The following is a 27,151-nucleotide window of genomic DNA, read 5'->3' as shown; positions in this document are numbered from 1 at the left end:
GTAACCAGCTCTCAGAGGGTGAAAAAAGTTGGCATCATACTTGTGAAGGTGTAATGGAGCATCAATCACAGATTCTCTGAGAAAGAAGATTCTTCAAATCAAGGGGTTCCATCAAAATGGAAAGAAAAGGTGAGGTACAGAATGAAGAACTATCACCTTGAATGTTTCATGGGCAGGTTGGGAAAAGTGAAGAATTTCAAACTCTCACTGAGATAAATGAAGTGTGTAGATCTCTCTTGTCAATGAAGAATTGGAAAATAAATTCAGGAAAGTACGTGGGTTATATCATGATCACATTTACTCCTTGATTATCCTTTTTATTTTAGCACACAATTTATGTTATATATGATCTGTTCACAGCATTGGTTTTCAAACACTGCAAAGTCTGTTGTTATCTGTCCAAAACTGTGGTATGTTGTACAGCATTCATATCTGAGGTCCACTAGAAATCCCACAGAACACAGATAATAAACAAATATTTCTCGCTTCTCACTACATTGTAACACACATTTGATAGCTGTACAGAATCATAGCAGTAATGAGAAACCTACTGGAAAAGCAAATGAATCTGTGCGTTGAGTATAAGGACATTGCCAAAATTTAATCCTGAAGGCTCTACAGTTAATCATGTCTCAGTTTCCACACACCATCACTGAAAGTATAAATTTATCAAATTCCAATGAGATGACCTATTTACATCTTTACCTGATGGACAACTGTTCAAGGCAAAAGCAATTCACACATCACCAAAAATCAAATCTATTTCTTGGAACACAATTAATTTTTAACCAAAAGAAAGTGAAAAGAAAAAAAATTTCTAACTGTTTTCTGTGCAACTTAGATTGTACGCCCAAAGCATGTGCTGTCGATAATGAGTGATATCAACAAAGTAACAGAAACAGTTGAAGTCACATGGCGTAGGAGTTAGACGGGTGTACAGAGAGCAAACGCAGAGAATAAACAAAACTAAAATTATCAAAGGTCTAGACCAAAAAAAGGAAACAAAATTGCAAATAGTCACAGCCTATTTAGGTTATTAATATGATGACATGCTGCTGCTTGTAGGTTGATGGTCACATAAGTTGATAGTTGTTCAAGAGGATTTAGAAGTTTTTCTTCAGATTTTTTTTTTCATTTTATGCGTTATTTGTTTTTATGAACAGTGAACTAGATCAGGAGAGATGCATTCTCTGCCCCTGCTCAGGAACTTAGACCATTTCCTCGCATTTAAAGATATTTGGTGCCATTCTGTCTCGAATTCTCCATCTTCGTGCCTCAGAAAGGGGCATCGTTTCACATGGCTCAACAGTAAGGAGCTCTTTATTTTGAAGTTGAACACTCTCTTGGACTTCTGTTTCAGTTACCACATTTCTAATTCAGATTACAGATCCAAAAAAAAGAAAAGTGCCATGCTGCATTCCTTTCTAATTAAAGAAATTGAACGACCAGCTTTTTGAAACAAAAAGTCATTCATAACCAAATAAAGAAAGCGTACAATACAGTAAAAATAAATCCGTTACTTCTGGTTCCCAGGTTTCAGTGTGGGATTTGGCTTGTCCAGCGATAACATTTGGGGTGATAGCACACTATTCCAAAAAAAATAAGTTCCACAGTGTTGGACTGCCGACCCTGGAACTGGGGTACACTCTACATTGATGCTGTTTATTCACACTGTAGCAATCACTGTGCGCTATGCTGAGAAAACCATGTGCTGCTCCAACAAAGCACCCTCGAATCTTGCCTAAAATTAGTCCCGGCTTGAGTGGCCAGAAATAATGGGAACTGCAGATGCTGGAGAATCCGAGATAACAAAGTGTGAAGCTGGATGAACACAGCAGGCCAAGCAGCATCTCAGGAGCACAAAAGCTGACCTTTCCGGCCTCGACCCTTTGAAGAAAAGTGGTTTGACTCCCCTTTTAACAACTCCCCCATGTTCGCACATTCTCACACTGCAATGTCGGTGTCCACCTGTGAAATGTACCTTTTACATTTCATAGTCACCACACATATACCCAGGCAGTTTTCGCAAATTTCTCACATTTTTCCCTCTGCTCAGACACTCCTTCCAAGGCACCCACAATGACATTCACTTTCCAACATTGCTACAACTTACAGAAACCTCTCTAACAGCGATACATAATGTAAGACCATGGTGCTCATGCAGAAGTAGGCCATTCGGCCCATTCCTTGAGAACATGGGCTGGAGCATTTCAGCAATGGAGGGAGGTGTGCAAAGTCACAAGGTTATTATCAATAAACTCAACACACTCTTGGTGACACACAGTGTCAAATTCTCCCCCTCACTGCTTCAAAAAACAATGTGGGGTCACACAGCTCAAGGCCATCAACAAAGTTACACAAACATCCTATTACTATTGCAGCCATCCAACTTCCATTTCAGCTTACAATTCAAAACAGCGTGTGGCATTTTACCTTGTGAACTGTAAATAGAGTGATCGTGTCGTTTCTCACACAGCTGGAGCAACTGAGACGAACTCTGGGCATCAACTCTGGCTTCATGGTAAGGCCTCACTGAAAGTTACAAATTTGACTTGACTGAATGGTTATCAGCGATGGGGGACTTCAGTTGATGTGGAAAGACTGGAGACGTTGGGATCATTTTCTCTAGATGGTAGAGAGGTTGCTTCACTGCAAAAACCTTTCAAAGATAACACAGTGTGGAGCTGGGGGATCACAGCAGGCCAGGCAGCATCAGAGGAGCAGGAAAGTTGACATTTTGGCGTTGGGACACTTCTTCAGAAATAGGGAGGGGGAAGGCAGCTCAGAAATAAATTGAGGAGGGGTGGGGCTGGGAAGGTAGATGGGATGGTGATAGGTTTGTGCGGGGAGGGAGTGAGGGGGGGGATTAGTCAGTGATGTGAGAGGGCGTGGGTAGGTGGGAGAGAAGATAGACAGGATGTGTCAGGCCAAGGACGGGTGGGTTAGGGGAAGGGTAGGTGGGATAGTGATAGGTGAGTACAAGTAGGGAGTGGGAGGATCAGCCAGTGGGATGGGAGGGGTGGATATGTGGGAGAGAAGACGGACAGGTTGTGTCAGGGCAAGGAGGTGGGGGTGAGAGGGAGGGTTGGATGAGGCCGGGGAGGTGGGAAGGTTTTAAAACTGGTGAAATCCATGTTTAGGCCATTGGGTTGTAGGTTTCCAAGGTGGAATATGAGGCGCTGCTCCTCCAGTTTCCGAGTGGCGCCACTGTGATACTAGAGGAGGCACAGGATGGACATGTCACCCAGGGAGTGGGTGGGTGTTATTGCTTGTCCTGTACAGAGAGCAGATGCTCTACCAAACGGCCTCCACTTGGCCTAACTGATGTAGAGGAGGCCACATCGGGAGCAGCGGGTACAGTAAACCAAACTGAGAGATGTGCAGATGAAGTCCTGCCTGATATAGAAAGTTTGTTTTGTGCCTTGAATGGAGGCGAAGGGTGAAAGAGTAGGGGCAGGTGTAGCACTTCCTGAGTTGCAGGGAAAGGTGCCGGGGGTGGTGGGGCTAATGGGGAGCGTGGAGCTGACGAGAGAATTGTAGAGAGAGCAGTCCCTACGGAAGGCAGGTGGGGGTGGAGTGGGAAATGTCTCTTTGTTGGTGGAGTCAGATTGTTGGCGGCAGAAGTGGCACAGAATGATGCGTTGAATGTGGAGTTTGTCGGGGTGCTATGCGAGGACAAGGGGGATTCTGTTATTATTCTTGTTGGGGGGAAGGGTTGCGAGGGCAGAGATCCGGGAATAAGACGTGCATTTGAGCACATTATCAATCACCAGAGAAGGGAAGTTGCAGTCCTTGAAATAGGAGGACATGTGGGATGTTCGGGAGTGGAATGCTCCACATTGGGAGCAGACACAGCGGAGACAGAGGAGTTGGGAATAGGGGATTGCATTCTTGCAAGAAGGTGGGTGAGAGGAGGTGTAGCGTTGGTAGCTGTGCGAGTCTGTGGGCTTCAAATGAATGTCAGTTTCGAGGCAGTCACCAGAGATGGGGACAGAGAGGTCCAGGAGGAGAGAGAGGTGTCAGAGATGGTCCAGGTGAACTTGAGGTTGGAGTGAAAGGTGTTAGTAAACTTGATGAAGTTTTGAGCTCCTTGTGGGAGCATGAGGGAGCACCAATACAGTCATTGATGTAATAGAAGGAGGTTGGGTATAGTGCCACCGTAGCCGCAGAAAAGGAACTGTTCCACGTGTCTGACGAAGGGGCAGGCGTAGCTTGGGCCCATGCGGGTGCCCATGGCCACCCCCTTAGTCTACAGGAAATGGGAGGACTTAAAACAGATGCTGTTAACGGTAAGGGTGAGTTCAGTTAAGTCCACTCCTCCGACCTCACTGACCAATCCCCATCACTTTCTACCTGCGCTTGTCTATTACCATCCCACCTACTCTTCCCAGCCCCACCCCTCCTCTTTCACTTTATTTCTGAGCTTCCTTCCCCCTCCATTTCTGAAGGAGCGTCCCCACCCGAAACGTCAACTTCCCTGCTCCTCCGATGCTGCCTGGCCTAATGCGTTCCTCCAGCTCCACACTGTGTTGTCTCTGGCTCCAGCATCTCTAGCCCTTGCTACCTCCAGATGCATTGCTAAACCATTAATTGTGAAGATACCAATTTTGTAACAATCAAATCAATCCGTGTGTTTTGTTATAGGTACTGAAAAGCTGGCAACATTGTAAAGTCCACGAGATGCAGGATTCTGAGTCCTCAGGTTGTTAATGCCGAATGGCCAAGCAGAAACAGAAAGTTTGAAAAAAGATGGTAAAGGGAATGCTCAGGTGGTGACATTTTCTTTCAGCTCTTCATGAAAATCTTGGGCCCTCCACTCAGTCTGAAATTGTTGAGATCAAGAAGTGAAGCAGAATTCACTGTGGCAACACAAAGCCCTAGTTTAGCCAGATTTGGTACACTGTGTGTGGTTCTGGGGCTAAAACTCTGGAAAGTACATCTGAGCCTTGGAGGGAGAGACGCCACAATGTGACCAATTCTCAAAGCATTAGGTTTTGAGGAGGGAGATGCCTCTATTCTACACAATTGTCACTCGGGGGAGGGAATGTTTAATTCAATCCATGAGTTCCACACAAATGTCAGAGCAATTTGAGCCACTGGGTGGGAAGAGCAAGGCTTGTAGATGTTCCCCTCTCTCCACTGTTTACATATTGTATCCTGTATTTCACTGTGTCCATCAGGAAGGATAGGGATATATTGGGTACCTGTCCCAAGTCGTGGATGCACTCAGGTCAAAGCTCACCGTCACATGGACAGCATCATTGGCCTCTGCTGAGACCCATGGTTTGCGGCAGGACAGTCAGCATTTGTGACCTGTTTGAACAGGCCTCTGAATCATGTGTAAATCGAGACAAGAGGAATGCCATGCTCCCTGGACTCTCAGCTAACTGATCCTCTCACCCCTCCACTCTTAGACCAGGCAGTATAAAATCAATGGATTATAAATTGGAGGGCCCAAGATTTTCATGAAGAGCTGAAAGAAAATGTCACCATTTTAGAACAACAACAGGACATGTGCAGAGACACCCTGTCTGCAAAGACATGACGTACTAATTCACAGTCAAAGGGGGAAAACACACCCTACATTGTACTCATTCTGATGGCCAACATTGTATGCATCTGCATCAAGGTATTTGCAGAGCCCCAGTACACAAACATCACATTTCACTCTGTGCTGAGTTCCTGCCTGTCTCTGATCATATGAAGGATGGGCCTAGTCAAGTTGAGCTGTGACACTGCATGCGGTTGGTATATAACAGACTGAGTAACAAACTCTATCCAGCAGTCATTAGTAGGTAATGCCGCAGAGGCTGTACATAGAGGCAAAGCAGATGTAGATCCTGTCCAATGATTCTCAGAGAAGGCTGTCAAATTCCAGAGCAGAGAAAGTCACAAAACTCAACAGGGAGAATTCTCGAAGTGACACAGATTTCAGAAATAATTTCGGATCGAAAGTTTCATGTGTTTCATTTTAATCCTGCTGATGTGCATTTCTTCTGTGTATGTTCTGCGTCTTTGGTCAATCTCTTTCCAATAACTCTGAAATCCCCAAGATTCAAGAATTGGAGTTTTGGTTGTTTGTCGTCAATTATATCATTCTTCAATTTGTAAAAATCAGCTTTTTAATGGACAGGCTGGGTGTTAGTCCGCATCTACACCATCTCCATTTGGATATTCCTAGACCCGAGTTTACAACAGATAGAGTTTTTCCAGCACCTTTGCCCATCATGTTGTTCACTTATTTGAAACGAGGGTCAACATGCAACAACCCATCTATCCAATCATTTTTTCTATTACTAAGGCTGATGAACAAAGGTTAAACATTTGGGAATTTAGAACAATGAGAGGTGTTCTCATTGAGACATTGTGTTTCTGCAGGGTCTCAGTCCAGTAACTCCTGAGAGGATGCTCCCACTCATGGGAGAGTTTGGGATCAGAAAGCAGAGAAATGCAATAATGGACTGAGATGAGAAGGCATTCCTTCTCTCAGAGCGTGAGGAGTCTTGAGAACACCTTATCACAGAGCGTTCTGCCGTCAGAGTCCTTATTTATATTCAAGGCAGAGTAGATAAATAGATAGATTTTTGAAGCATGGGCTGATGTGTTAGGGCAGGATATGAGGAATGTTAGATCAGCCATGATGCTATTGACTGGCAGAATGTTCTCGACATATTTCTATTTTTTACCTTTTTCCATTTGATGTTTTGAGTTGCCTCGTTCACTTAAAAGGGCAAATTCAAAGACTTGTATGACATATGTAACATTGTAAAAGTGAAATGAGTTGTGCATCTTAGTGTCTCTACTGCACGGAGCAGTGCAGTTTCAGTTCCTTCAAATCCATTACAGGATGAGTAGGAGACAGCCATGTAGGAATGACAAACTTTAGTGCACGCTTTGGACTGAATTCATCTCGGGAATGGATCCCAGGGGATGATCAGAGTCTGGTGTAGTTCTGTAAGCAATTTTCTGACTTGGGGAATTGTGATCAAAACAAGTGTAATTTCACAAAGTATAAAGGCATGCTGATTCACAACAGACAGTGCTCAACTGAGGATTGGAACCTATATTTCCAACAGGGGTCAGCCATTGGGTTTGACAGAAAACAACAATGTCAGCCATAGAGAGGATAAAAGTTCTTTTAGCCACTCGATATGTATTCAACTGTATCATTGCACCCTTTGGAATTCTTGGTGAGTTATCATGAATTTAATATTTACCCGCATCTGTGTGCAGGATGAACACAGCAGTGTTGTAGATGGGCTAAAGATATTCTCTCCATGTTATTTGTCACATCTTTCTCTTCCAACTCAAGTAAACTAACTTCCCATGACAAGTTGCATTTTATTGCTCCTCACATTTCTTGTATCGATAATACATTCAGTGAGATTGTAACTCAGAGTGTCTGGACAGCAATGTTGCTGATACTAGGCAGGTCCTTCCATTTACTAGAAGAGATGTAATATAGAATATGGAGTGGAGTGTAATTCTTGCAAGTAAAGAAAATGAAATCTCAAGAACACACAACTTATAACGGGGAAAAGAAGAAATGTGACATTTGACAGTGTGCACTGTCGAGAGCTAAACCTTTGCAGTGTTATGGCTCATGAATCATCAAAATTAGAGTGTAATTCTCCATCAAATCATTGTGAGAGTTAGCTGGATGCATAGTAGTGTATAATTCCTCGAAAAAAGCAGCATTGATCAGTTTGTAGTGCTGAAGGGATTCATGTTTCATAATGAATTATTTAGTTGTCACTTAGACATTCTACTGCAACACCAACAGAACTGTTATCCTGAACTTTTCCTCAATGTTTCACTATTGGGATTCCATTGCATGAGGAATTGACCACAATAGGGACTGACACTTGTCAGACGTTGCTGTCCTTGCATTCTGGAGCAGTATGTTCTCACATTTTAAATAACATTTGTAAAGAAGAGAAAAATTTAGCAAAGTTAAATGTGTCTATTTCTGAATCATAGAATCCTTACAGTGTAGAAAGAGGCCCTTTAGCCCAACAAGTCCACACCAATCCTCAAAGCATCCCACCCAGAACCACCTCACTATAATGCACCTAATCTATACATCCCTGAACACTATGGGGCAATTTAGCATAGCCAATCCACCCAACTTGCACATCTTTGGACTGTGTGAGGAAACCCATGCAGACATGGGGAGAATGTGCAAACTCCACACAGACAGATACCCGAGGCTGGAATCGAACCTGGGTCCCTGGCACTGTGAGGCAGCAGTGCTAACCACTGAACCACCACACCACCCAAAATTCCCCTACAGATTATCTTTAATTCTGTAAAACACCTGAAGAAACGTACCTGCATTATATTTAATTACAATGATTTGTATGTTTGCCATGGGGTAAAGTGTTATTTCTGGCCTGCAGTTGTCCCTTAGTATTTCCTGGAACACATTATTCATGATTGTGCTGTATAAAGCAGGAACGCAGTTCTACAAAATGAACAAAGGGTTTCAGGGAATGCTCATTGCAGTCAATGCTGATTCCTGTTCTTAGTGATTCACAATCAACCAAGTCTCTTGCACTTAACATTGGAATTTGCTGCAGACAACGGGGGGAAGTAGCACTGGAAAAGAGATCATGATGCCATGGTAATACATTGCTACTCACGTTATATGGTGCTTAACTAACCTTTACTACATTGGCACCCCATAATTATTATTCAGAGATTAACCATACAACTGTTTTTTGATGTTTGTTTCTCAAAGGAAATTTAGTGACAATTATAATTCTTGCCAGAGGAAAATGTGGGCTGAACAAATGTATCACCAACTATCTTGTAGCAATGGCCACAGCAGATCTACTGGTCATCTCCTCCAGCGTGGTAATGTCATTCATCTTTGATGCATTGTACACCTACATGCCACACACTGTCCCTTGTATCCTTCAGAAAGTGATGATAGATATAACTGTAGACTGTTCTGTTTGGTTAACAGTTGCTTTCACTTTTGATTGCTTTGTTTCTATTTGTTGCCAGCAGTTCAAACTCAAATATTCCAATGTCAAAGCTGTATCAGTGGTGATAGGGACCATATGTGTGTTGAGTTTAGTGACTAACATCCCATATTACTTCTCCTTTGAATCCTATGAATTAAACAGGCCTGTTGGTTGTGTACAAAGCCCAGAGAGTTACTCTGTTCCTGGGTGGCTGGTGTTCTTCTGGTTCCACAGCATTTCAACCCCACTGCTGGCTTTCTGCCTGATTTTGGTGCTAAATGTTCTCACCATCAGGCATGTTTTAATGTTGAGTAAAGCCCGGAGGAAACTCCGTGGTCAAGGCAAGGCTGAGAAACAGGAAGATCCGGAGATGGAGAGTCAGAGGAAATCAATGATTTTACTTTTCTGTCTGTCGGCAAACTTCCTCCTTTTGTGGTTGACTGAACTGTTTGTGAATATGTATTTCAATATCAACTCAGGTATTGTGAAAAATTGGGGTGACCCCTTAAACATGGCTTTGAATGCAGGGGGCATGTTAAAACTTCTCAGTTCCTGCACAAACACATTTATCTATGCTGTGACTCAAAGTAAGATCCGAGAGGAAATACAAAATGGAGTCAAGTATCCATTTACTCTCATTCTAAAGTTGATGAAGTAAATCTCATGATCAAGTTTCAAGTTGTTTCTGCTCACAAAGTAACACAAGTGGGTGAACATGATGGAACCTAGAGACATGCACAGGGAACATAAGATTTTACATTCCAGTCTATCACAGACTGATTCTGATATTCCAAAACAATCAAACTACTCTTCCACTGCTTCCCCCATTCTTTGATTATTGAGTTTCCCCTCAAATACCACTGACTTCAACCAGTCCCTGTGGCATTCAGCTCCGCTGTCTCTCCATTCTCTGCATGAAGACATTCCACCTGAAATTACAATTCACTGTGTTGATGAATCTCTAATATTGAATGTCTCACATTTTGTTCCTTTCTGAAACCAACCTTATCAAAACCTGTTGTTATTTTGGAAACTTTTATTTCCCAGCACATATCTACACAGTAATGTAAAGGAATTTCCAGAGATGGTACTGTGTTTAACTCATTTAGCAGTGTCCTCTCACTCTCCCTCTGTACCCTGAAATAACACAATTGGAACTGTGCAAAGCAATGTACATTTCACAACTATTTTCACATAAATCTATTACTTTTTAGTAACTCGCTCCCTTTGGCAAAATTCATCCTGAACAGCTATCATGTCTTGTTATCTATTCAATTCACTTGTATGCTTTTTAAAAGACATTTATTATCACCACGACTGTATGCACTGTTCTTTAACAGACATACTGTTACATTGCAGTAGACGCTCAATTTTTTTTTTACTTTTTGTCATTGTAAATGTGAAGTATTTATGTTTCCCTGCGGATGTGCCAATCGGCAGACAGAATACACAATTTAATCTTTAAATGTTGCAATAATCCGGCAGTTGTGCCAGCCGTATAATTGCCTTCCTTTCTTAAACAAATGTGAATGAACGTAAAATTCCATCTTATATCAGCATCAAGAGGACTCAGCATCTCACTGTACATTTCAATGTATGAAATGTGTGAACATTGAGTGAGGACTGCGACGTGGTTCAAAGGGGCAGCTGGTTATGGGGAACAGCAGGCTGCCTCAGGGACAATAGATGAACAGAGCAGTCAGCATTCAGTTGTTTGTGTTTTGGCAATGTGCTCCGTGCATTGTGCTTTACACAAACATTGGGTTACATAGATCCCATCCAATAATCATAAGTACAAGTAGGATGGAGCTCTCTGGCTGAATCAAAGGATTTTGGTGGGTTTGCACCAGTTTGGAGGCAGTTGAAAGGAGGTCTCATTATGGTTCCCTCTATAAACTGTTTGACAGGGAGATGACTGGCCCTGTTACATCTCTCCACATTTTCGATTCCAGTTGACGTCACTGTTGGAGAGATAATGGGAACTGCAGATGCTGGAGAATCCAAGATAATAAAGTGTGAAGCTGGATGAACACAGCAGGCCAAGCAGCATCTCAGGAGCACAAAAGCTGACGTTTCGGGCCTAGACCCTTCATCAGAGAGGGGGATGGGGTGAGGGTTCTGGAATAAATAGGGAGAGAGGGGGAGGCGGACCGAAGATGGAGAGAAAAGAAGATAGGTAGAGAGGAGAGTATAGGTGAGGAGGTCGGGAGGGGATAGGTCCAGGGAAGACGGACAGGTCAAGGAGGTGGGATGAGGTTAGTAGGTAGATGGGGGTGCGGCTTGTGGTGGGAGGGAGGGATGGGTGAGAGGAAGAACAGGTTAGGGAGGCAGAGACAGGCTGGGCTGGTTTTGGGATGCAGTGGGGGGAGGGGATGAGCGGGGCTGGTTGTGTGATGCAGTGGGGTGAGGGGACGAACTGGGCTGGTTTTGGGATGCGGTGGGGGAAGGGGAGATTTTGAAGCTGGTGAAGCCCACATTGATACCATTGGTATCAAAATTCCCAAGCGGACTATGAGTTGCTGTTCCTGCAGCCTTTGGGTGGCATCATTGTGGCACTGCAGGAGGCCCATGATGGACATGTCATCTAAAGAATGAGGTGGGGAGTTAAAATGGTTTGCGACTGGGAGGTGCAGTTGTTTATTGCGAACCGAGCGGAGGTGTTCTGCAAAGCAGTCCCCAAGCCTCCGCTTGGTTTCCCCAATGTAGAGGAAGCCACACCGGGTACAATGGATACAGTATACCACAGTGGCAGATGTGCAGGTGAACCTCTGCTTGATATGGAAAGTCATCTTGGGGCCTGGGATGGGGGTGAGGGAGGAGGTGTGGGGGCAATCCAAGATAATAAAGTGTGAAGCTGGATGAACACAGCAGTCTACGATAATAAAGTGTGAAGCTGGATGAACACAGCAGCACCCGCCACATCTGCTCCCAGGATGAGGCGTTCCACTGCCGCACATCCCAGATGTCCAAGTTCTTCAAGGACCGCAACTTTCCCCCCACAGTGGTCGAGAACGCCCTTGACCGCGTCTCCCGCATTTCCCGCAACACATTCCTCACACCCCGCCCCCGCCACAACCGCCCAAAGAGGATCCCCCTCGTTCTCACACACCACCCCACCAAGCTCTGGATACAACGGATCATCCTCCGACACTTCCGCCATCTACAATCCGACCCCACCACCCAAGACATTTTTCCATCCCCACCCTTGTCTCCCTTCCGGAGAGACCACTCTCTCCGTGACTTCCTTGTTGGCTCCACACTGCCCTCCAACCCCACCACACGCGGCACCTTCCCCTGCAACCGCAGGAAATGCTACACTTGCCCCCACACCTCCTCCCTCACCCCTATCCCAGGCCCCAAGATGACTTTCCATATCAAGCACATCTGCCAATGTGGTATACTGTATCCATTGTACCCGGTGTGGCTTCCTCTACATTGGGGAAACCAAGCGGAGGCTTGGGGACTGCTTTGCAGAACACCTCCGCTCGGTTCACAATAAACAACTGCACCTCCCAGTCGCGAACCATTTCAACTCCCCATCCCAGTCTTTAGATGACATGTCCATCATGGGCCTCCTGCAGTGCCACAATGATGCCACCCGAAGGCTGCAGAAACAGCAACTCATATTCCACTTGGGAACCCTGCAGCCCAATGGTATCAATGTGGACTTCACCAGCTTCAAAATCTCCCCTTCCCCCACCGCATCCCAAAACCAGCCCAGTTCGTCCCCTCACCCCACTGCATCCCAAAACCAGCCCAGCGTGTCTCTGCCTCCCTAACCTGTTCTTCCTCTCACCCATCCCTTCCTCCCACCACAAGCCGCACCTCCATTTCCTACCTACTAACCTCATCTCACCTCCTTGACCTGTCCATCTTCCCTAGACTGACCTATCCCCTCCCTACCTCCCCACCTATACTCTCTTCTCCACCTATCTTCTTTCTCTCCATTTTCGGTCCGCCTCCCCCTCTCTCCCTATTTATCCCAGAACCCTCACCCCATCCCCCTCTCTGATGAAGGGTCTATGCCCGAAACGTCAGCTTTTGTGCTCCTGAGATGCTGCTTGGCCTGCTGTGTTCATCCAGCTCCACTCTTTATTATCGGGAAGTCACTGTTGGCTTGTTCAATATTTAGGAATGCATTGAAACCTCAGTCATATTCCTCTGCATGTAGCCTCCATAAACTTGGTGTGTGACAATACACACGAGCAACACCTTGACCTTATCACTTTATTCTTAAACTTAATTTTCACAAATTATGTTCCACCGATTACTGGCCTTCACAGCACAGGCACAACTTACTGAGGGATATCTAACCTTGAAAGCAGCTCTCCCTTATCTCTCAAGACTTCATAAGTTCACCAGACTGAATAATAGGATACTGTGCATTCTCGATAGAGTCAGTTAAATGGATGGCATACACAACTGGAGAGATTCTGCATCTGTGAAGACCTCATGAAAGGCTCCCATTCAGACACGCATCATTCAGCGCAAAATAATGGCAATGTGGTTTCTGTCAGAACCCGTTCATAGTCTGCATCCCAGTCTTACCTGGATCACCTGAAAAGGTCAATACTTTGAGCAGCATGCAGGGGAATCACACTGGTAGAAAGTGCTGCTTTTCACTCTATCAGTAAACTCAGCAGAAATAGAAGCACACTGTAAGTCATACCCCAAGTAAGTTTGGGCAAAATTACTGAAACGGGGTCTTGATCGAGCTGATATTGGTAACAGTATCTACCCCCACACAGACTGCACTGGTTAAGGAAGGTCACTCACCACCATTGTCGCAAGAACAAAACAGAATGGGCAGTAAATGTTGATCTTTGATGGTGACCACTTGTTCAAAATGAAACAAAAGCAGAAGATTTCACAGCCATGAGTTGTTCAGATGATTATATCAAGAATTGGATGTTGCAGTATTAAAGTGGATTTTTAAAACTGGAGAGAATTATTATAATGCACAGTTACCATTAGTACTGAATCTACAAGCTGCAGAAGCTAGAATTCTGGGACAATATAACATTTAGGACAGATTCAGTTCCAAGTGTGTTTACCATTGGACTTTCCAAAGTATCAGTTTTCTGCAATTTTGCCGAGAAATGGGGGCTGTTCTCATTATCACAAGGCTTTCTCTGGTCAGTTCAGGACGGTCTGTGAAGAGGGGCTAACAGATGGAAGGCATTGAGGGTGGAAGTCATTGAGTGCATGGCCATGTGTTATATTTAACTAAAGTCCCAGGACAACAATTGACCTGTGATAACAAAGTGTGAAGCTGGATGAACACAGCAGGCCAAGCTTCGTCAGAGAAGTCTAGGCCCGAAACGTCAGCTTTTGTGCTCCTAAGATGCTGCTTGGCCTGCTGTGTTCATCCAGCTCCACACTTTGTTATCTCGGATTCTCCAGCATCTGCAGTTCCCATTATCACTAACAACAATTGACCTGTAAAGTGTTTCTGTTTGGAACTCAGAGAACAAGATCTAATGCAGCTAGATCTCAGAAAGTTTTTCAATCTCACATAGTTCAAGCAGCTAGCTGGCCAATCAATGATGCTGTCAAGTTCCTCGAAATTCTGGGAGCTCTGGCCAATCACAGGAGAGCTGTGTCACACATGATCCATTACATGTGGGAATGGGTTAAAAAGAACTTTGATCATTCACTTGGGGGAACAGAGCAAAGTGAAGGATCAGGAGAAGTGCTGGGTGGTGGAAGTTTCTGCAGCCAGCTCTCAGGGGAAAAGAAAAGCTAGTAACATGTTTATGAAGGAATACAGGAGTGCCATTTACAGAGGCAAGTCCACACTGTCCTTTGGAGCATCCCACCCAGACCCATCCCCCCTATAACCCACACACCCCTGAACACTACGGGCAAGTTAGCATGACCATAAGTAGGCCAAATGACAGAGAGGTAGTTCGAGACTGGGGCCAGTTGGGCTAAGAGGAAGAACAGGCATGGAGAGTTTACAGAACACAGTGAGGCTGGAGGTCTGAAATATATGGAAATGAAATTAGATTCAGATACAGTGAATACTGACTTTTCGGGTGCTTGGAACTGTTTTCCATTATCTCATGAAGCAGGTCTTCAGTTTACACACCACACACCAACTCCAAGCCACTTCCGCCTGGATCCTTGAAATTGGTGTCCAGACAAAAAACAGGGAATGGGAAATAAATGAATCCTTCTCTCATTGTTAGGCTGTTACTAATGGGGATTTACAAAGATTAAGGGCAGAGCCACAACACTTCTCAATCTACAACAATCAATTGAATGAATGGACCAATTGTAATATCTGCAAAATTCCTGATGACATGAAGTTAAACCAGAAAAACCAGAAGAAACAGGAATAGGACTAGAACATTTGGCCCCTCAAGCCTGCTCTGCTTTTCAATAGGACCATACCCGATCTGACATTCTTCGCACGTACTTTCCTCATGATCTTTGACTTCCTGGCTGATCAAGAATCTATCTGTCTCAGTCTTAAATGCACACACAGGCACCACTCCCTCATTTCTCTGTGGCAAGGTCCAATGACTCACAGCCTTTTGAGAGAAGAAATTCCTCCTCAGCTCAGTTGGCTCCCTCAGACTATGACCTCTAGTCCCATGCTCTCCCATGACACATTAGATTCCCTCCAGTGTGGAAACAGGCCCATCGGCCCAACAAGTCCACACTGCCCTTTGGAGCATCCCACCCAGACCCATCCCCCTATAACCCACACACCCCTGAACACTACAGGCAAGTTAGCATGGCCAATCCACCTGGCCTGCACATCTTTGGACTGTTGGAGGAAACCGGAGCACCCGGAGGAAACCCACGCAGACACAGGGAGAATGTGAAAACTCCGCACAGACAGTCGCCCGAGGCTGGAATCGAATCCGGGTCCCTGGCACTGGGAGGCTGCAGTGCTAACCACTGAGTCAACGTGCCACCCACAAAGGAAACATACCCCCAGCATTTACCCTATCAAACCCTTCAAGAATTCTGTACATTTCAATGTATTTTACTTTATTTTTACCTTACAATTAAAAATACAAACAAAAGAAATCAGAATCAGTACAACATTAACTCTATTGAAAAATTTAACAGAATAATAGATTATTTAATGACTAAACAACAACTGTTCCAATATAGTAACATCCCATAAACACACCCTTTGCAAAAACAAATTCAGAAAAATAGATTGTCTCACATAAAATTTTTCTCCAGTGCAGGAGGAAAGAGCATCAACAGAAAATTCTGGCAGAGAGAAAGAGTGAACGTAAGCATTTTGTTGGATCAAGGCGAGATGAATAGCAACTTCAAAATCCCAACATCTACTGAAAGCTAAACTAAAACTCTGATTCTGTGGGAGCCTGAATCCATCCATTCATGCTGCTGCTATTGTTCCAACTTTAAAATAAAAACCCAAAGCATCAAAAGCTATTTACTTTATTGCCTCCGAATAAAGAACTTGGTACCTCTAGCTCAAAACCCCTCCAGACAAAACAGGACAAAATACACTTTTTAAAGCCAAAGGATTGTCACACTGTGCTCTCAGGTCCCTAGTCTCTCCGAGTAGTGGAAACATCTTCTCCACATCCTCTCTTTTTTGGCCTCTCAATATTCTGTAAGTTTCGATGAGATTCCCCTTCCTCCTTCTAAACTTGATCAAGTATAGTCCTCAGCCACTCCTCATATGCCAAGATGTTACAGCTCTTGTAATCCAGCCCCCTTGAAATAAGGATTACTGCTCCCTCTGTGCACTAGCTTTCTCTGTTTCATACACAAGTGCACCCTAACTCCCTGTATGTTGTATCTCTCTGCAGCTTTGCTCCATTTAGATATTACTCTGTCTTTTGTCTTCCCTTCCAAAATGAACAACATCAATGTGAAAAGGACCTTGAGTTCAAGTCCATAGCTGAAAGTGGCCATACAAGTAGATAGGCTAGTAAAGAAGGCATGTTGCATGTTTGCCTTTATTGAGTACAAGAGTCAGGGTGTCATACTACAGCTTTATAAGACTTTGGTTACACTTCAGAGTATGGTATTCAATTGCAGTTGCCACATTTCAGGAAGGATGCAGACACTTTGGAGAGGGTGAAGAAGAGTTTTACCAAGAGTTTGCCTGGATTAGAGGGTTTGAGCTATAAGGAGAGGCTAGAAAAGCTCAGGTTGTTTGAATGTGAGGAATCACGTTAGCAAATTCGGAAAAGGCACAGAGAATTGTCCTTACAGTCCATAGCAAAAACAAAGGCTGCAGACAGCCAGTCACATAGAACATGGGACTTAGTCTCACAAAAGCAGTGTGTGCTGTCACTCATATTGATACTGTCACAGACAAGTGCATCTGTGGCGTGGAGGTTTGTCAGAATGAGGTGGAGCATGTTTTTCCCTCTTGTTGATTCCCTCACGAACTGCGGCAGACCCCGTCAAGCAGCAGTGTCTTTTAGGACTTGACCAACTCAGCCAGCAGTGCTGCGGCTGCTGCAAAACCGCTGAAGCTGATGGACATTGAAGCCCCCCCCACCCCCCCCAATCAGTGCAGGTTCTGTGCCCTTACCCAGCCCAGAGCTTCCTCCAAGTCATGTTCAATATGGGAGAACACTGATTCTTCAGCCGAGGCAGAGCTGTATGTGGTAATGAACCAGAGCTTTCCTTACCCACATTTGACCTGATGCCATGAGACTTCAAGAAGCCCAGAGTCGATTTTGCAGACTCCAAATGTAGCTCCCTCCTGACTGTATACCACTGTGCTACCACCTGGGGGACCTTAGCTGGTGTATGGGACAGTGTCTATAAGATATAATATCCTACGGTACCTGTTGTCTGATGGGTCTGAAGGACATCTCTTCCAATTTTGGCAGACACATGTTGACAAGGAGGACTTTCTCGTGCTTATTTCTAGAGCTGAGATTAACCTCAGTGCTCTGGCAGGTTTTGTTTGTTCTCTGAGATGTTTTAACAGTTCAATATTGCTGAATGGTGTGCCCAATGAAATGCCTAGCAGTCAAGAATCAATCACTCTGCTGCGGTTTGCACTTGTATATATTCTGGTACATTTCCTTCCCTAAAGGACATTATTAAGCCAGATTGGTTTTAATGATAATGATAAAGATGAGACAATAAGACCATAACGTGTAGGATAGCAGTAGAACAGTCCCCATTTTTACATGGGTCATTGGTAGACATTGAATTCCAAGTTTTATTTGAAATAGAAATTTCACCATCTTTAACAAAGTCAGGTCATTTCATCCCAGTGCTGTTTCTTTGGAGACTGCTATCAACGTCACTTCCATTATCGACCCCTTCTGTCTGAATAAATCTGCACACAGCCTGACTGCTCGCTGTTTCTGTGTGGTTCTGAATTTCCAATTTATTGGCCTGCTGTGGCCAAGCAGCAGCAGATCAGTTTTTTTGGTTGTCAACCATTTTTCCTCATCTATTAGACAGCTCACTTCAAAGTTTATAAAACAACACTGATGCCACTGTGAAACTAAAAGCATATCTTCCCCCTTCTCAACAAACAGAATAAAAATACAAACCAAACCTAAAGCCTCCACATCAGAACCCCCATTCCCAAACAATGATCTCATATTGTGAAGCTTCATCATAATTGCTTCACTTAGTATCTGTAAAATTATACACAATTCGTAAGCTTCATACAATCTCTGACCACATGAAAAAGATGCAGCATTTGGGAAGCATATTCAGAATGAACAACAAAGTCCAACAACACAGTGTGGAGCTGGAGGAAAGCAGCAGGTCAGGCAACATCGGAGGAGCAGGATAGTTGACGTTGTGGGTCTGGACCCAGCTTCAGAAACATTAACTTTCCTGCTCCTCGGCTGCTGCTGACCTGCGGTGTTCCTCCAGCTCCATAATGTGTTTTCTCTGACTCCAACATCTACAGTTCTTGCTATCTCTAAGTTGAGCAGACATCATTTTCTCTTCATCATTATTCAAACATTATGGCTGCACACATCTCTCACACCCCGTCCCTGTTTTTCTCTCTCACTTTGGCTGGAATCTGATCTCTGCATATTCTGTGACCTCACCCCTGTGCACAGCCCCGTCCCTCCTGGGCAGCTTTGAGAAATTGATGTTGGCATAGAGAAGGTCTTCTGTCATGTCTCCAACTGCACAATCAAATACACCCCCGGGAGCTGGTGTTTCCCCATCTCTAGTTGTGTCCCTGGTTGTGTTCTAAGGGTCAGTAACCATCATGTTCTCCTGTAAACCCTACAGAGAAATGGAAACAGAAGACATTCTTATAGCATTTACCGCATGGATAGGTTTAATCATTGCACAGCCTCATGAGGGTCAGTTGTGATTCAGGGGTTTGATCAGGGTTTAACCCTCTCTTTCTTAACTTGAAGACCAAAGCTCATTGATCACAGAGACTGAATGTGGCAAAATACTCCTCAGCCACTGAAGGGCCCTGTTTATTGAACTATAGTCATTGATGCAATGTAGGAAACTCAGCAGTGAATTTGCACACAGTAAATCTTCCATCAGCTGTATCAGAATAACTCACACCACATTTTTAATGCTGTTTTGTTTGAGGGAGAGAAAGATAGACATTAAAATACTGAGGAGAACTGCTCTCTCATTCTCTTCCAAATAGTGACCATGGGATCTTCAACTTCCCTGAGAGGGCAGGCAGGATGGTTTAATATACCATCTGAGAGATGACACCTCCAACACAATGGAGAATTCCATTAAAGGAATGGGAATGAAGCTATTGTCACAATTTACTCGCACATTTGGGGGAAGTTGCTGCGCAGCCTCATGAGCGTCATACACAGTTCAGTGAATTTCACCTTTTCCATCCCTCACTCTCCCTGCATCTGTCTGTCGTACAACATGCCATCTCCCTCTCCACCTCATAGTCTCAACCCTTTCTCACTTCTGAGTTACAGTGTCATAGTTTGTGTTTCAAATTTGGATTTGAGTTCTCTTCTTGCCTCACATGGAACATATTCAAAACACCTTCAGAGCCAGCATATTTTGAAAGTGTATTCACTGTAATAGTGTAGGACGTTCAGCTGCAGTTTGTGCACAGAAAGATCCCATTACAGCAACACAGTAAACAGTTGATCCCAAACATTTGAACAATAAAATAAAGATCTGCAGATGCTACAATTCTGAAACAACAACAAAAGAAATCACTGGAGAAACTCAGCACGTCTGGCAGCATCTTGAAGAAAAAGCAATTTACATTTTGAGTCCATGACCCTTCCTCAGAACAGGGCCAGCATCTTCAGTATGAACGCTCGAACAGCACAGCACTCCCTCAGTACCTACCCTCCGACAGCACAGCACACCCTCAGTACTAACACTCCGACAGCACAGCACACCCTCAGTACTAACACTCCGACAGCACAGCATTCCCTCAGTACTGAGCCTCTGACAGCACAGCATTCCCTCAGTACTAACACTCCGACAGCACAGCATTCCCTCAGTACTAACACTCCGACAGCACAGCACTCCCTCAGTACTGACCCTCCAACAGCACAGCACACCCTCAGTACTAACCCCCGACAGCACAGCATTCCCTCAGTACTAACACTCCGACAGCACAGCATTCCCTCAGTACTAACACTCCGACAGCACAGCACTCCCTCAGTACTGACCCTCCAACAGCACAGCACACCCTCAGTACTAACCCCCGACAGCACAGCATTCCCTCAGTACTGACCCTCTGACAGCACAGCATTCCCTCAGTACTAACACCCCGACAGCACAGCATTCCCTCAGTACTAACACTCCGACAGCACAGCATTCCCTCAGTACTAACACTCCGACAGCACAGCATTCCCTCAGTACTGACCCTCTGACAGCACAGCATTCCCTCAGTACTAACACTCCGACAGCACAGCATTCCCTCAGTACTAACACTCCGACAGCACAGCATTCCCTCAGTACTAACACTCCGACAGCACAGCACTCCCTCAGTACTGACCCTCCAACAGCACAGCACACCCTCAGTACTAACCCCCGACAGCACAGCATTCCCTCAGTACTAACACTCCGACAGCACAGCATTCCCTCAGTACTGACCCTCTGACAGCACAGCATTCCCTCAGTACTAACACTCCGACAGCACAGCATTCCCTCAGTACTAACACTCCGACAGCACAGCATTCCCTCAGTACTGACCCTCTGACAGCACAGCGTTCCCTCAGTACTAACACTCCGACAGCACAGCATTCCCTCAGTACTAACACTCCGAAGGCACAGCATTCCCTCAGTACTGACCCTCCAACAGCACAACACTCCCTCAGTACTAACCCTCCGACAGCACAGCATTCCCTCAGTACTAACCCTGCGAAGGCACAGCATTCCCTCAGTACTAACATTCTGACAGCACAGCATTCCCTCAGTACTAACACTCCGAAGGGACAGCATTCCCTCAGTACTGACCCTCCGACAGCACAGCACACCCTCAGTACTGACCGGCCAACAGCACAGCATTTCCTCAATACTAACCCTCCAACTGCTCAGCATTCCTTCAGTACTGACCCTCCGACAGCACAGCACCTCCTCAGTACGGACCCTCCTACAGCACAGCATTTCTGCAGTACTAACCCTGCAACAGCACAGCATTTCCTCAGTACTAACCCTCCGACAGCACAGCACACCCTCAGCGCTGACCCTCCGACAGCACAGCATTTCCTCAGTACTAACCCTCCGACAGCACAGCATTCCCTCAGTACTAACCCTCCGACAGCACAGCATTCCCTCAGTACTAACCCTGTGAAGGCACAGCATTCCCTCAGTACTAACATTCTGACAGCACAGCATTCCCTCAGTACTAACACTCCGAAGGGACAGCATTCCCTCAGTACTGACCCTCCGACAGCACAGCACACCCTCAGTACTGACCGGCCAACAGCACAGCATTTCCTCAATACTAACCCTCCAACTGCTCAGCATTCCTTCAGTACTGACCCTCCGACAGCACAGCACCTCCTCAGTACGGACCCTCCTACAGCACAGCATTTCCACAGTACTAACCCTGCAACAGCACAGCATTTCCTCAGTACTAACCCTCCGACAGCACAGCACACCCTCAGTGCTGACCCTCCGACAGCACAGCATTTCCTCAGTACTAACCCTCCGACAGCACAGCATTCCCTCAGTACTAACCCTCCGATGGCACAGCACACCCTCGCCGCTGACCCTCCGACAGCACAGCATTTCCTCAGTACTAACCCCCCGACAGCACAGCACACCGTCAGTACTAACCCTCCGACAGCACAGCGTTCCCTCAGTATTAACACTCCGAAGGCACAGCAATCCCTCAGTACTAACACTCCGACAGCACAGCATTCCCTCAGTACTAACACTCTGACAGCACAGCATTTCCTCACTACTAACCCTCCGACTGCTCAGCAATCCCTCAGTACTAACACTCTGACAGCACAGCATTTCCTCACTACTAACCCTCCGACCGCTCAGCATTCCCTCAGTACTGACCCTCCGACAGCACAGCACCTCCTCAGTACGGACCCTCCTACAGCACAGCATTTCCTCAGTACTAACCCCCCGACAGCACAGCATTTCCTCAGTACTAACCCTCCGACAGCACAGCACACCCTCAGTACTACCCACCCGACAGCACAGCATTCCCTCAGTGCTAACCCTCCGACAGCACAGCACACCCACAGCACTGACCCTCCAACAGCAAATCATTCCCTCAGTAATGACCCTCCAACAGCACAGCATTCCCTGAGTACGAACCCTCTGGCAGCACAGCATTCCCTCAGTACTAACCCTCTGACAATGTGGCACTGCCTCAGCACTGTCCCTCCGACAGTACCCGCTCCCTCAGCACTGACCCTCCGACAGTGCGGCGCTCCCTCAGCACTGACCCACCAACAGTGCCCGCTCCCTCAGCACTGACCCTCCGACAGTGCCCACTCCCTCAGCACTGACCCTCCGACATTGCAGCGCTCCCTCAGCACTGACCCTCCAACAGTGCGGCGCTCCCTCAGCACTGACCCTCCGACAGTGCCTGCTCCCTCAGAACTGATCCTCCGACAGTGTGGCGCTCCCTCAGCACTGACCCACCGACAGTGCCCACTCCCTCAGCACTGACCATCCGACAGTGCGGTGCTCCCTCAGCACTGACCCTCCGACATTGCAGCGCTCCGTCAGCACTGACCCTCCGACAGTGCGACGCTCCCTCAGCACAGACCTCCGTCAGTGCCTGCTCCCTCAGCACTGACCCTCCAACAGTGCGGCGCTCCCTCAGCACTGACCCTCCGACAGTGCCTGCTCCCTCAGCACTGACCCTCTGACAGTGCGGCGCTCCCTCAGCACTGCCCCTCCGACAGTGCCCACTCCCTCAGCACTGACCCTCCAAAAGTGCCTGCTCCCTCAGCACTGACCCTCCAACAGTACCCGCTCCCTCAGCACTGACCCTCCGACAGTGCCCGCCTCCCTCAGCACTGACCCTCGACAGTGCCTGCTCCCTCAGCACTGACCCTCTGACAGTGCTGCGCTCCCTCAGCACTGACCCTCCAACAGTACCCGCTCCCTCAGCACTGACCCTCCGACAGTGCCCGCCTCCCCCAGCACTGACCCTCCGACAGTGCCTGCTCCCTCAGCGCTGACCCTCTGACAATGCGGCGCTCCCTCAGCACTGCCCCTCCAACAGTGCCCACTCCCTCAGCACTGACCCTCGAAAGTGCCTGCTCCCTCAGCACTGACCCTCCAACAGTACCCGCTCCCGCAGCACTGCCCCTCCGACAGTGCCCACTCCCTCAGCACTGACCCTCCGAAAGTGCCTGCTCCCTCAGCACTGACCCTCCAACAGTGCCCGCTCCCTCAGCACTGACCCTCCGACAGTGCCCACTCCTTCAGCGCTGACCCTCGACAGTGCCCACTCCCTCAGCACTGACCCTCCGACAGCACAGCACTCCTGCTGGATTGACCATCTGGCAGTGCAGCCAATGAATGAACACCACAAAGTGACAGCTCTGTCAGGTTATGTTTAAATTAGTGAACCTGGTTATTAAACTCACGACCATACGACTCAGAGAAAGGGTAAGCCAGAGAGCTTTCCACGGAGCAATCGCATACTCCACAGACTGAAATCCATGGGTGCCAGATTCTGGGTGACATGCCTACTGTACCATGCTGGCTGCAGACGGCCTTCACATCCCTCTCCCTGCTTCACACTCAGTTTGGTTGGAATTTGACATTTGCCTATCTCTCTCCCCTGTGCACAGTCACGTCGCTGCTGGCTAGCTTCAAAAAGATGATGCTGGTGCAGAGAAAGGTCTTGGATTTGTAAATTGCAACATGTCTCACTGACTAAACGCTGAGCGTAAAGCTTTGGAGTGAGTGCAAACTGCTTCTGTACCTGGTGTCTCACAGAGAGTTGACGGTCGGTCGGTGCATTCTCATTGGTCTTTGCAGCTGCCTCCTCAGCCGCTGTCTTCCTCCTGCTATAACACAATATCACAGTGTGGTTATTGTAAATGAGGGAGTCAGTGCAGCACAGATACAGTTACATGTCTGGACGTTCTGTTGAAATGTGCTTTCACTTCCCAAACAAGCTACATATTCCAGATCAAAACAAACCATGGTTTCTCATGTGGACACACAACAATGGAAGGCCCACTCTGGATCAGAGGGACATGGGGGCCACATACAGAAGGAGTGTCTGGTCCCTCACCCCATAGGTACAGTCCCAAACTGAACTAACAAAAGTGGAAGCAAATATTCAGAGTAAAATTGAAAGAAGCATTTACACTTACTTTTGCGCACACTGTAAGATGAAGATTCCAGCCAGGAAAGCAGTCAACATGATTCCAGCTGAGACCAATCCTACTGCCCATTCATTGCAGTCTCTCTCTGTAAAAACAGCCATCAAATACTGTGCTGTCATTTTGGAACAATGTTCTGATGTATCTCAGGTTCTCAGATAGTGTTTACGTTTATTGTCCCTCCCTCATTGCCCGTTGAGAAGGTGGTGGGGTGGCATTTTCCTGAACCACTGGTCTGACACAAACTGAAAGAGGTATTCAAAGGGCAGTTAAGAGGTAACCATATCGGAGGGTGAGACTGTAATCACATACACACAGACCAGTATAAAATAGTGGCCCACCTCGCAATCTCCATCTTTGTATCAACCAAGCTCGCAAAATGAATTCATTAGCAGATCATTGTGGGATCTTGCTGAGCACAAATTGACAGTCACGCTTCCGACGTTAGAGCGATCACCACATTCATGAAGTGTATCAATGGCTGTAAACATATTCTGTCATGATCTGAGCAATATATTTGTTCAAGACTTACCGATGAATGCATTATTCTGTGCACACTGACCTGGAAATTCTGATGGACAAATGGATATTGGAGCTCGGCAGACTGGAATTGTGTGTCAGGACCCTGTAGAATTTTACAAGCATCCACCTCCATGGAATTTGTCCAGGAAATTGGAGATTCCAATCAACAATTTTGCTATATCTGGAACACTTTGGCAGAGCCCATTAAAGACTGAGGCTTCAGAGGGGTGCACTGTCTTTATGCCCATAATTACCCAGGAAATTTCAGCCAATTACAGCTGGACAGCTGTTAAACTGCTTCCTGAACCCACAACTGATCAACCAGCCTCCATGCCACCTCAGCTGAGCCCTTACATCCACTGATGTCCACTGACAATTACTAGTCCTTTGACCAAGCACCTTCCCACTCTCCAACAAACCTCTCCCCATCTACTAGACCTTCCCCTCCTCCCAAACCAGACATATCCTAACCCCATTCACTGATCTGAACCATTGGAATCCCACTGACCAACCTGCCAATGGCCTGAATTCCCATCAACCCCAACACTCTTTCCCTCCCCATCCCCACAACAGCACCACCTCCGTCATCCACACAGCTGAACCATCCTCCCACAAGTGGCTTTGACACACCCACACCCTGACACTCACCTACTGTCCTGCCAAGCCTATCCCAAACCACCTGCCCACCAAGCTGCCTGCCGCCCGCACTGAGACACCCACCCCAACTTAACACCACTCTCCCCTATGATCTGCCCCAACGCCACTCCCTGCTGTGTTGTCCCTTTTATTTTCAAATAAAGTTTTTTTTGGAGGGTGTGGGCTATGATCATGAGAGGACAAGTCTCCCAGCTCACTTTATGAAGAAAGTGCTTCCTGACATCCTCCACTGAATGGCCTGATTTGAAGATTATCCCACTGTTGCCATTAGCACGTCAGGACATGTTGGTCAGAGGTTGTTGGGAAGGACCACCTGATGATGGGGCTATGCTCTAAAAGCTTGTGATTCCAAATAAACCTGTCGGACCATGACCTGGTGTCATATGACTTTCTTCTACCCAGTCCAATAGCAGCACCTCCTCATCATCATGAAGGAAGTCAAGTGAGATGTGGAGAGGGGTAAGAAAGGGATTCTAGATGTAATGGTGCAACCAGCCAAGCAGAGATTGATCCTGAGTCAATCCTCTCACCTTTGAGCCAAAGATACGACTTGAACATAGCTACCCCATGCGGGTTTCGAACTGAGCATGTTGCCATCACTTCCTCTTCATCCTGGTGTCCCATCAGGATCAGGAAACCCATCACCTGATGCCCTGCTCTGAGCTGCTGTGACACAAAACCTCTGTGTGTTTGGTTACCACTGAGGTTGGCATGGGGCAAGTGCCAGGTGAGCTCTCCAGGAGGGTTGGAGTTGGCCACACAGACGCAGGTGGTCCCCTCTGACCTCTGAGCACATCCCAACACCTGGGAAATCTCTGGACCATCTGAGGATGAAATGAGTACAATTAGTCAAAAATGGCAGAGTTACAACCTTAATGCTAAAATCTTCATCATTACCTTGTATGATGATGCTGTGGCTTTAAGAGATTATATTATCCTTCTTTTTGAAGCATGATTTTAAGGCAGAATTAATGAGCAATGTACCAAAGCCACTAGAGTAAACATCTTGTGAGGCTTTGAGTATCTTTTTTTAAGTTGGAACAACAGAAGCAGCTTGAATGTGGGATTGAGCTCTCACAGAACAAGGACTGTTACTTTTTGCTTTCAGCAGTTTCAGCAGGATTGGAAGGCATTGAATCACTCCTGACTGTAACACTCTCTCTGAGTTTTCTCTGGACATTCTTCCCCTGGGCTGCTGGAGTTGCATGTGAGATAATCTGTTTTCTGAATTTGTCTTTTGCCAAAGACCTG

General features: G+C 46.3%; 1 protein-coding gene across 1 annotated transcript in view; it reads right to left on the bottom strand.

Moving 5' to 3' along the window:
• Positions 1-18,757: 18,757 nt before the first annotated feature.
• Positions 18,758-27,151, bottom strand: part of LOC125448403 (sialic acid-binding Ig-like lectin 5) — a 55,545-nt gene continuing 47,151 nt past the window's right edge. The window contains exons 7-10 of the mRNA XM_048523703.2: positions 26,431-26,724; positions 24,713-24,809; positions 24,316-24,400; positions 18,758-19,184 (exon numbers count right to left, since the gene is read on the bottom strand). Of these exons, the coding sequence (XP_048379660.2) occupies positions 19,149-19,184; positions 24,316-24,400; positions 24,713-24,809; positions 26,431-26,724 (512 nt within the window). The 3' untranslated portion in view covers positions 18,758-19,148. The remainder of the gene's footprint in view (positions 19,185-24,315; positions 24,401-24,712; positions 24,810-26,430; positions 26,725-27,151) is intronic.

This window comes from Stegostoma tigrinum, chromosome 41, assembly GCF_030684315.1.
Source record: "Stegostoma tigrinum isolate sSteTig4 chromosome 41, sSteTig4.hap1, whole genome shotgun sequence".
Classification (NCBI taxonomy): Eukaryota; Metazoa; Chordata; class Chondrichthyes; order Orectolobiformes; family Stegostomatidae; genus Stegostoma; species Stegostoma tigrinum.
Note: the sequence above shows the minus strand (reverse complement) of the source record. Positions and strands in the feature narration are given on the sequence as shown.